This window comes from Anser brachyrhynchus (genome assembly GCF_964034855.1).
Source record: "Anser brachyrhynchus genome assembly, chromosome: 2".
NCBI classification, from domain to species: domain Eukaryota; kingdom Metazoa; phylum Chordata; class Aves; order Anseriformes; family Anatidae; genus Anser; species Anser brachyrhynchus.
In genome coordinates, this window is record NC_137695.1 from 101,532,198 (window position 1) to 101,544,095 (window position 11,898).

Genomic DNA, 11,898 nt, shown 5'->3' on the forward strand with positions numbered 1-11,898 from the left:
ATTAAATTTAACAGGATAGATGTTTAAATCCCCCAAATTTAACATGATTCAAGCCTATGCTGTTCTACTTAGATTCTTACACTAGACCACTATATTGCCCAAGCACATACCAATTTAAAACGAACCTAGAAAACTAACATCTGTTATGTAGAATTTCTGTCTTGAAGCTTTCACTGGGGAAAGGATACAATCTTCCTGGTTTGATTTAAAGTAATAAATACTTAAAAATATGGTGTATACTTTTCCCCATATACATAAGATCAATAATTCTCTAATTGTTAAAGTGAAAACCGAGTGTTTCAGAAGCTGGTGATGAGTGGTGTCCCTAAGGGGGCTGTATTGGGACCCCTTGCTGTTTTCTATTTTTGTCAATGACATAGGCAAAGATGTCATTGCCTATAGGATCAAGTGCACCCTCAGCAAGTTTGCAGATGACACAGAGCTGAGTGGTGCAGCTGATACAACAGAAGGAAGGCATGTCACCCAAAGGGATCTGGACAAGCTTGAGAAGTGAACCCATTTGAATCTAACGAGGTTCAATAAGGCCAGAGAAAGGTATTGCACCTGGGTCAGGGCAATCCCAAACTGGAAGAACTCACCGAGAGCAGCCTGGTAGAGAAGGACATGGCAGTTCTGGTGAATGAAAAGCTTTAAATGAGCCAGCAGTATGTGCTTGCAGCCCAGGCCAACTGCATCCTGGGTTGCATCAACGGAGTCATGGCCAGCAGGTTGAGGGAGATGATTCTCCCCCTCTACTCTGCCCTCACAAGACCCCATTTAGAGTAATGTATCCAGATCTGGGGCTCACAGGACAAGAAAGATGTAGATCTGAACGGGTCCAGAGGAGGGCCACAAGGATAAATAATCAAAGGGCTGGAATACTCTCCTATGAAGATAGACTAAGAGAGCTGGAACTGGGGAGACCTTATAGTGGCCTACCAGTACCTAGAGAAGGCCTTCAAGAAAGCAGGAGAGGGACTCTTTGTCAGGGAGTGCAGTGATCAGAGGGCTGGAGCACCTCTCCTATGAAGAAAGGCTAAGCAAGCTGAGGCTGTTCAGCTTGCAGAAGAGAAGGCTCCATCACAGCCTTTCAGAACTTAAAGTGGGCTTATAAAAAAGATGGAGAGAGACTTTTTACTCAGACAGATAATGATAGGACAAAGGGCAATGGTTTTAGGGGAGACTATGATTAGATGTTAGGAGGAAATTCTTCACTTAGAAGGTGGTGAGGCACTGGAACAGGTTGCCTAGAGGAGTTATGAATACCCTATCCCTAGAGGCTTTCAAGGCCAGGTTGGATGGGGCCCTGGGCAACCTGAACTAATTGGTAGCTTCCATAACCATGTCAGGGGTGTTGGAACTAGACAGTCTTTAAGGTCCATTCCAACCCAAGCCATTCAATGATTCTATGATTATCTAAGAAACTTATCCTTAATAATTCACCGTATCAAAATTCAAAATAATTATATTGCTGTGGATCCAGAGGTATTATTTAAGAATTAAGAGTAATTATTGGGGAGCAAAAGACAATGTTGTTAAAGCATTGCCTATTTTGTATTCCATTTATACTCAACTAAGAGAAGAGAAATGAGACCGTAGGTTATACTACCTACAGTACCAGTACTATATTAATACTATGGACTGCCTGCATAGTCCATGAAAACTCTTTTCTTTGTAATGAATCTCAAATAGCAGGTTGCTCACTGGTAATTGAGGGACAGAAGGAAAAGAGAGAGAAGAAAAATCTGCTGAAACAAAACATGGTTTCAACACAGCACACACAATAAGTAGCTATCAAATCAGTGGGAAAAAAAAATCAAAACACCTACTTATGTTTGACAAGTGTACCCAGTTAACACTTTGTTTCCCTTTTTCACATTTAACTTCTGTATTAGAAGTCCAAGCCCAGTGTTCAATTCAGTAATTCCAAGTTGGGAAATATCTCCAGATACTACATGACAGAACATATCAATAAATTTTACATTTACTGGCCTTATTTCTTTGCTGACACTCTGCCAGATCTGTTTTCTTCATTCACAATGAATGTTGTCAACTTATAGATATATTTTCTCTTTATTTCTCATGGAGAGAGAACTCACTTTAGATGATAGAAGTAAATTACCACTCCAATGTATAACGCAGAGATTCAAGTCAAATTTTAGCCTTATTGAGTTTAATTATTCAGTGGTATCCATAAGCAAAGTGATAGCATCACAATTTTATATTTAGACTTCCTTGTAGACGGCAGCAGCAGCTTGTTTCCAAAGTACTTCTAAACATAAAAACAATGTATGTGCTCACTCAGAAATAATGATAACTAGTGGCCTTCTGAAACCAGTAATTTCCTGCTTTTTTTTTCTTTGTTTGTTTGTTTTGCTTTTTTAAATCATGGACTTTAAAAAGCTTTTCCCAGAATTTTCTGATTGAAAAGTACAAGTGTTGCTCTGATTGTTAGTCTAGATTTTTATTGTTCAGTTTGCAGTTAGTAAATGATGCCTTAATTATAATTAAAAAAATAACGTCATTTTTCTTGCCACATAATCTACATCACACATCTAGATGTGAGGCCCATTTTGTCTTGACAAGTCACTGATTTTTTTTAAAGAACGTATATATTCTTCTAAGACTGCCTGCACCTTAATTCATAAACTGTCAAGGAAATCTTTTCCCAGTTTGTTAAAGCTGTTGCCTTTTATTGCAGAGGTACCAAATTGAATCTTACACACCTGAAGTCATTCCAGGCAGAGGAGAAAGCTAGCCCTTTCTGTAATTTCCTATGGAAAATTTACTGTAACTGTTTTCATCTTTATGAAAGAGAGAGAGAACGAGAGAACAATTCTTTATGTAAAGAAAAATGAAATATATGTTTTACATGGTGTCATTCGGCTTATTTTTGTTATTATGAGTGAAAAGGCATGGAATAGCTTAATATAAGTTCTAATCAATTACTTCAGTAAAAAAGTTGTAACTTGCAAATGAGGCATAAGGAACAAATTCTCTGCAGTGTTCCCCCCCCAAAAAAAAGATAGCAAAATATTTATATCTTTTTTTTTTTTTTTAATCTCTAGAATGCAAAACTAGGAATATTGGTGCATTTAATTTACAGCAACTATCCGTTAACTATCTATCTTTTCAGAATCCTAACTATAACTGTTTTTGTTGTCTACAAAGTCCTCAAGTAGGGCCTTTACTAAAACAGTTTTCTTTAATGACATCCCTATCATTAACAGTTATGTTCTCTCTGTTTAACCATTTGATTTTCAAGTAAATTGCCTGCAAAGTAACTTCAAAATAAATAATTTACTCTTTGAGTGATTTCTTTTTCTTTTTTTTTTCTTCCTGCATTTATTTATAAATTTACTTTTAAGATTTCTTGAAAATTGAAGTCATGGTAAGAAGTCAAAATAAGCTCCGACATCATATTGTGTAAAAACTGCAAAGTTTCTAGTTTTATTTTACTTTAGAAAGAAAAAAAAAAACTGTCTAAAGCAGCTATCACAATTACTTTAAGCTTAATATTTTTTTTCTTTTTCTTTTCCTTTTTCTTTTTCTAACTCTTATGGATTTCCAGCTTACTGTTCATTACAAAAATGTAAACAAGATTAAATTTAGCTGAAATGAATGGGAAGCAGGGAAAGAAAAAGGTCATACAACTGACTCCAACCTCAATGTAAAGTAGTTACATGTTAAAATTATAAAATACTTCAACTGATTTCTTATGAGCAACTGAATTCTGTAGTAGGAGAAAATACCAGATAACTTTTGAGGAAGTTCATCTATTGGATGCAGCATAAGACTGAAGATATGATATTCTTAAACAATATTCTTACAGCCAATGCATGAAACCTGATATGCTTACAAAGAAGGAGTAGAAAGAATTTATGGATACTGCTCAATAATAGGGTGGACACCATGATTCTCACCAGATTTGCAGGGAGCTTTGACAAAACTGAAGGAGCTTTTCATCATTTCTTCCTGGGCATGTACATAGAGCAGTAGCTCAGTAAAAATGCTGTCAGCAGTCACGCACAGATACACACTCATCCCATGCATTAGTTATTAAACTAATAACCACCAAAAAAAATCATTAGTATATGTAAAGAAGCAGTTCTTTTCCCCAGCAGCCTCATTAATCAGGCTCTGTGAAGATACCAAAGACTGTTTGACACAACAGGCAACCAAAACGAGCACCACTGAGGCCTCAGAAATCTGGTCATCCTGAAACACAATATGAACACACAGCATGCTGTAGGCTGAAGTGCTCATCAGAGGCCCACACTAAGTATGTCTGAAGGCATGAAGTCTAGTGTTCCTCTTTTGTGCTTATGGACATGTATGCATGTGGTTGGCCAGCAGGAGAAAATTAACAGCACCCATACCAGACCCAGTGCAATGTGACACATGAAGGAAAGCATAGGAATGTCTTTGGCGATTGATATAGTCTTTTGATTTGTTGACCTTGACTAGGAGTGAGTTTCTAGTGTTGGGATTGGCTTTTTGTGCTAGTTTGCCCCAATGCTAGAGAACTGTCCTATGCACAGTCAGGTTGCTGATAGGGGCAGCACATTGATACTTATAGAACGAAACAAAACCAACGAACATATTCTAAGAATAAACAATGTTAGTTTAACAAAAATGAAACACAGAAAAAGAAGTTTATGAGTACTAGAATATTCCCCTGCATCAGTAGGAGAGAAGAATACGTTCTCAACAAAATTTTAAAGATCAACAATAGAGTTCTCAGCAGGATTAAAGTACTCTTTTAAAATACCATAAATCTTTATGAAAATAATGTCTTTAACTATGACCATTTCATTTGATTCTTATGAAATATTCCAGGAGTTTTACATAAGAGAAAACATGTACCTAGATAAATTAATTTTGCATTGTAAAACCTTCCTGGGAATTAAACAAGCTATTTTTACACCATATACAGTATCCCAGATTTTTCTTTCAGTGTGAAGGTGTAAAAACAAACAGATGTTTTATATATTTGCACCAAATCATCAAAGTTGTGGTAAATCATATGCACCAGACCGCATCTACATTATATTAAAATCAATATGCAATCAGTTCTTGACCTTTTGACATCAGAAGGAGGTGGGATTTTTTGTTTGTTTGTTTTTGTTTTTCCCAGATAGGAAATGGGTATTATTGATTTAATTTTAATTCCAATATCAACATACTTATTTAAACCTTAAATATAGGCTAATAATAATAGGCTATAGTATAATTAAAATGTTCATTGCAAGCTTCATTTCCATATTAGGTTTTATGGGATAGTGTAATCAAGTATTTATTTACTTTGTTAAAGTTAAAGCCCTAGTGGGGCTTTAATCAAGTATCCCATTGTGTTAGATACTATATGAACATATGCTAAGAAGCAACTCCTGCACTGAATATAGATGTTAAACTCTTTAATGATGGAAGAAGACACTTCAAAGTAAGACTATGTCTTCATTTAGTGTACCCTTCAAGATCTGGATTTTAAACACACACACACAAAATAAAAATTAGAAAACACACCTTAACAAAATGTCAAAATTTGTCTACCCTCATATAAAAGGTACCTGTTAACACTAGACTTTTACTTAGTCATCACTGACCACAAAAATGAGTATTCTTGCCAGCTATTAACAATCAAGGGCATTGTTCTTCATGCAGTGTTGTAATGAGGCATAGTGTACAAGACACCCATAAACTTATTCCATTTGAACAGACAGAGGCACTGCTTTCCCTACAGTTCATGGACTTTCCTTATCTCCCCACACCAAACCTTAACTCAGACAAACTCAGCACAGATCCGACCAATCCCTCTGCCTTTTGACATACTACAACTATCATACTAAAAGCAACTGGAAACTTTAAGCTCAGTTGTGTGTAAATTTCAGAAAAGAAGAACTCAGAAAAGCATTTGTACCACAACTTGACTCTGCAAACCTCAATGCTCAGAGTTGTGACTTCCTGTGGAGCACAGAGACCTGAAAGCACGGAGTCTGGAATAAAAGGCTGCAATTTGTGTTCAATCTCTATTGTTTTTGGAGTGTACCTCCTTATGTATTTGAAGAGTTCTTTAATTTCAGGAGATGCTGGCAGGTAGTCATAATCTGCTAGGTTGTAGTCACCCTCCAGCGGGGATCCACTAAGGAACTAGGGAAGGAAAAAAAAGAAGAAAAAAAAAAAAAGAAAATCTGCTTGATCAGTAACAAAGTGCATGCTCTTCACGTTTACAGATCGTAGAACCATAGTATCATAGAATCATTAAGGTTGCATAAGACCTTAAAGATCATCTGGTCCTCACCCCACTACTAAAGTCACCCACTAAACCATGTCCCTAAGCACCAGGTCCAACTTTTCCTTGAACACCCCCACAGACAGTGACTCCACCACTTCCCTGGGCAACCTGTTCCAATGCCTGACTGCTCTTTCTGACACCAAATGACACCAAATTATGGGTGGCGGACCACCAGATGACACCAAATTATGGTTGGAGGACCAGCTGATATACTCAAGGGTGTGGACACTATCCAGAACAACCCAGACAAGTTAGAGAAATGGAGTGACATACAAGACATTCATAAAACGGAGTTCAGTGGAGCGCGACAAAGATAGCAGGGACTGAAGCACTTGGGAACTGAAACACTTGCCTTGTGAGGAGAGGTAGAAGGAAATATAATTTGTTCTACCTGCAGCAGAGACAACTTCAGATGCACCTAACTGCACCTTGTGAGTGTCCACAGAGAGGTTACGGAGGAGACAGTGACAGGCTCTTCACAAAGGTACAAGGTTGGAGGACAAGGGACAACTGGCATAAATTAAATCAAGGGAGCTTCAATCTGGATATAAGGAAGAACTTTTTCCCAGAGAACTTTTTTCACAGAGACAAGTACCATAATGGTGGAGCAGGCTTCCCAGGTGGTATGTGCAATCTCTATTCTTGGAGGTTTCCAAAACCTGCTAGATTAAACTCCAGACACCTGAATCCCATAGCTGATCCTGCAAGAGAACACGATCTCCTGAGCTATGACTGATCAGAAACTTCTATGCCATGGGTCCTGACCCAACTACAGAGTGACAACACGTGTTATCTTTGTATAAGGTTTCACATTGCATTGTCTTAGTTTTGCATCTATTTTCAAAGATTCTGTGTTTCGTTAACATCTGAGCACAATATGTCCAAACACAGGCAAAGAGCCCATGTTTGGGAGAAAGTAAAGCTGAAATACTTCCTAAGGTGCTATATAGCCTTCCCTAGAGTGAGAGAGACTCAATATCATAGCTTACAGTCAGTGTAATTTAATAGTTAAAAAGGTCAGCAGGTCAGATATCCCTTCCTCTGCAGATCTCCCTCCCCAATTATGTGCAAACTTTCTAGCCCTTTGTTGAATGAAGTGCTAGCTAGTGCTAGCTAGAAGCTAGCTAGAAGTTGAATGAAGTGCTAGCTAGTGCTTCCAAGGTAAACAAGCATGGTTTAGATGTCATGGATCGTGAACCAGCAGAACTCACTGAATTCCTAACCTGCACACAACTTTTCAGGCTCAGTCAATCCTAAAAACTGGTGTATCTTGATGGGCACAAGGAAGTAAAGAATGAACCTGAATCCAAAATCACCAGATTTGGATCATTATAATGCCTCCCCAAGAATCTCCAAGTCTTAACAAAACCCTTCTGCTGCTGTCTTTATTATACCAGATAAAAATAGATTGTAGAGAGTTGTGGCACTGAACTATATTCTTGTCCTACCAGTTACATTTAGTATCATAAATTTGGATTAGGATTAAGACTGCTCAGCAAAGTCTTTATTGCAATGAAATTCCAACAGGAAACTTATACTGAAATACATGCATATATATATATATATATATATATTCAATACCAAGAACATTCCCACTTTTTTTTTTAATTACAAACCTTTTTTGAAAAATGGGAGTAAGGGGAAGAAAAATCTCAGTTTATTGTTTATGCACGATAGCTCAACAAAGGTAATTGTTTTCAATACTGCAGAAAGGCATTTCTGACCTTCCTACTTTTATTTTCTTAATTTTTCCTCTTAACCACTTTCTGCAATATTAAATGAGCACCAAGTCCACACAGTGTCATATGTGAGTATGGTCAAAAAAAAAAAAAAAAAAGATTTTTCACAGAATCACAGAATCGTCTAGGTTGGAAGAGACCTCCAAGATCACCCAGTCCAACCTCTGACCTAACACTAACAAGTCCTCCACTAAACCATATCACTACGCTCAACATCTAAACATCTCTTAAAGACCTCCAGGGATGGTGACTCAACCACTTCCCTGGGCAGCCTATTCCAATGCCTAACAACCCTTTCAGTAAAGAAGTTTTTCCTAATATCCAACCTAAACCTCCCCTGGTGCAACTTTAGCCCAATCCCCCTCGTCCTGTCACCAGGCACGTGGGAGAATAGACCAACCCCTACCTCGCTACAGCCTCCTTTAAGGTACCTGTAGAGAGCGATAAGGTCGCCCCTAAGCCTCCTCTTCTCCAGGCTGAACAACCCCAGCTCCCTCAGCTGCTCCTCGTAGGACTTGTTCTCCAGACCCCTCACCAGCCTCGTCGCCCTTCTCTGGACTCTCGAGCACCTCGACGTCCTTCTTGTAGCAAGGGGCCCAAAACTGAACACAGTACTCGAGGTGCGGCCCCACCAGAGCCGAGTACAGGGGGACAATCACTTCCCTAGCCCTGCTGGCCACACTGCTTCTTATACAAGCCAGGATGCTGTTGGCCTTCTTGGCCACCTGAGCACACTGCTGGCTCATATTCAGCCGACTATCAACCAATACTCCCAGGTCCTTCTCTGCCAGGCAGCTTTCCAACCACTCATCTCCCAGCCTGTAGCGCTGCTTGGGGTTGTTGTGCCCCAGGTGCAGGACCCGGCACTTGGCCTTGGTGAACTTCATACAGTTGACCTCAGCCCATCGGTCCAGCCTATCCAGATCCTCCTGCAGAGCCTTCCTACCCTCGAGCAGATCGACACACGCACCTAACTTGGTGTCGTCTGCAAACTTACTGAGGGTGCACTCGATCCCCTCATCCAGACCATTGATAAAGATATTAAAGAGGACTGGCCCCAGCACTGAGCCCTGGGGGACTCCACTAGTGACCGGCCTCCAACTGGATTTGGCTCCATTCACCACAACTCTTTGGGCCCGGCTATCAAGCCAGTTTTTAACCCAACGAAGCGTACGCCAGTCCAAGCCACGAGCAGCCAGTTTTTTGAGAAGAATATTGTGGGAAATGGTGTCAAAAGCCTTACTGAAGTCAAGGTAGACCACATCCACAGCCTTTCCCTCATCCACTAAGCACATCACTCTGTCATAGAAGGAGATCAGGTTCGTCAAGAAGGACCTGCCCTTCATAAACCCGTGCTGACTGGGCCTGATCGCCTGCTTGCCCTGCAAGTGCCGCGTGATGACACTCAAGATAATCTGCTCCATGAGCTTGGCACTGACATCAAACTAACAGGCCTATAGTTCCCCGGGTCTACCCTCTGGCCCTTCTTGTAGACGGGCGTCACATTTGCTAGCCGCCATTCGACTGGGACCTCCCCTGATAGCCAGGACTGCTGATAAATGATGAAAAGTGGCTTGGCCAGCTCCTCCGCCAGTTCTCTCAGTACCCTCGGGTGGATCCCACCCGGCCCCATCGACTTGCGTACATCCAAGTGCTGTAGCAGGTTGCCAACCATTTCCTCATGGATAGTGAGGGCCACATCCTGCTCCCCATCCCCTTCCACCAGCTCAGGGTACCAGGTATCCAGAGAACAACTGGTTTTGCCGCTAAAGACTAAGGCAAAAAAGGCATTAAGCACCTCAGCCTTTTCCTCATCTCTTGTAACTAAGTTTCCCCCCGCATCCAGTAAAGGATGGAGATTCTCCTTAGTCCTCCTTTTGGTGTTGATGTATTTGTAAAAACGTTTTTTGTTATCTTTAACGGCAGTAGCCAGATTGAGCTCCAGATGAGCTTTGGCCCTTCTAATTTTGTCCCTGCACAGCCTCGCAACAGCCTTATAGTCCTTGTGAGTGGCCCGCCCTCTTTTCCAAAGATTATAAACCCTCTTTTTTCTCCTAAGCTCGAACCACAACTCTCTGTTCAGCCAGGCCGGTCTTCTTCCACGCCGGCTCGTCTTTGGGCATGTGGGGACAGACCGCTCCTGAGCCATTAAGATTTCCTTCTTGAAGAGTGCCCAGCCTTCCTGGACTCCTCTGCCCTTCAGAACCACCTCCCAAGGGACTCTGCCAACCAGTGTGCTGAACAGCTCAAAGTCAGCCCTCTGGAAGTCCAAGACGGCGGTTTTACTGGTCCCCTTCCTGACTTCGCCAAGAATAGAGAATTCTACCATTTTGTGGTCACTCTGCCCAAGACAGCTCCTGACCACCACATCTCCCACCAGTCTGTCACTGTTTGTGAACAGAAGGTCTAGTGGGGCACCTCCCCTGGTAGGTTCTCTAACCAGCTGCGTCAGGAAGCTATCTTCCACGCTCTGCAGAAACCTCCTAAACTGCTTTCTCTGGGCTCTGTTGTGCTTCCAGGGTATGTCTGGGAAGTTGAAGTCCCCCACGAGAACAAGTGCTGACGATTTTGCAACTTCTGCCAGCTGCCTGTAGAACTCATCCGCCTCCTCATCCTGGTTTGGCGGTCTATAACAGACCCCCACCAGGATGCTTGCCTTGTTGGCCTTCCCGCTGATCCTAACCCACAGAGACTCAACCTTATCATTCCGAGCCTCAAGTCCCACAACATCAAAACACTCTCTAATACAGAGAACCACACCACCACCCCTTCTGTGCTGCCTGTCCCTTCTGAAGAGCCTATAGCCAGACATTGCAGCACTCCAGTCATGAGAGTGGTCCCACCACGTTTCCATGATGGCAACCAAGTCATAGCCTGCTGTTGTGGTTTAACCCGGCTGGCAGCTAAACACCACACAGTCCTTGGCCTGGTGTAAACACTGCTCTGCAACAATTAAAACATCAGCATGTTATCAGCGCTCTTCTCATCCTAATCCAAAACATAGCACCCTACCAGCTACTATGAGCTACTTAACTCTGTCCTAACTGGAACCAGGACACCTGCCTACTGCACGATGGCTTCCAGTTCCTCTTGTTACCCATGCTAAATGCATTAGTGTAGATGCACTTCAGTCGGGCCATTGCCTTCTCCCCCAGCCTTGTCATTGTTCCCCCGGCACAGCTCCAAGAAGCCTTCTTTCAGCCCCATCCCCCTTCTTACCTAGTTTAAAGCCCTCTCAATGAGCCCTGCCAGCTCCTGGGCTAGAATCCGTTTTCCCCTGAGAGATAGGGACCCGTCTGCGGCCATCAGGCTGGGTGCCGAATAAAGCGCCCCATGGTCAAAAAAAAACAAAATTTCTGTGTTGGCACCAGCCTCTGAGCCACGTGTTAATCTGGTGGGCTTTCCGTGTCCACTCTGTACCCCTCCCTGCTACTGTAGGGACGGACGAAAACACCACCTGTACTCCCGCTCCATCCACTAACCATCCCAGTCCCCTAAAGTCCCGTTTGATAGCCCTCAGGCTTCTCTCTTCAGTATTATCACTGCCAGCCTGGACTATCAAAAGCGGATAGTAGTCAGAGGAGTGAACCAGGTTGGGAAGCCTCCTTGCAACGACCCTGACCCTGGCCCCAGGGAGGCAGCAGACTTCCCTATGGGTAGGGTCAGGCCGACAAATAGGGCCCTCTGACCCCCTGAGAACGGAGTCGCCTACAACGATTACCCTTCTATCTTTCTTGGTGGAGGCAGTCTTGAGGCGTGGAGTCGACCTCCTTACCCTAGGTATCCTCCTGGGTAGACTTTCTACCTCATCTTCACCCACCAGTCTCTTAAACTCTAGGGCCTCAAACCTGTTGTGTATGCGCA

At 42.1% G+C, this 11,898-nt stretch overlaps 1 protein-coding gene across 1 annotated transcript; it reads right to left on the minus strand.

The window, feature by feature from the left end:
• Positions 1–9,439: 9,439 nt before the first annotated feature.
• LOC308190712 (uncharacterized protein) lies at positions 9,440–11,660 on the minus strand (the record flags this gene model as incomplete). The annotated part of the gene is made up of 2 exons (XM_080582366.1): positions 11,094–11,660; positions 9,440–10,908 (listed from the first exon to the last, which is right to left on the minus strand). Exon 2 carries the CDS (start codon positions 10,886–10,888, stop codon positions 9,440–9,442), a length of 1,449 nt encoding a protein of 482 aa, XP_080438492.1. The 5' UTR covers positions 10,889–10,908; positions 11,094–11,660.
• Between the last annotated feature and the right edge of the window lie 238 nt (positions 11,661–11,898).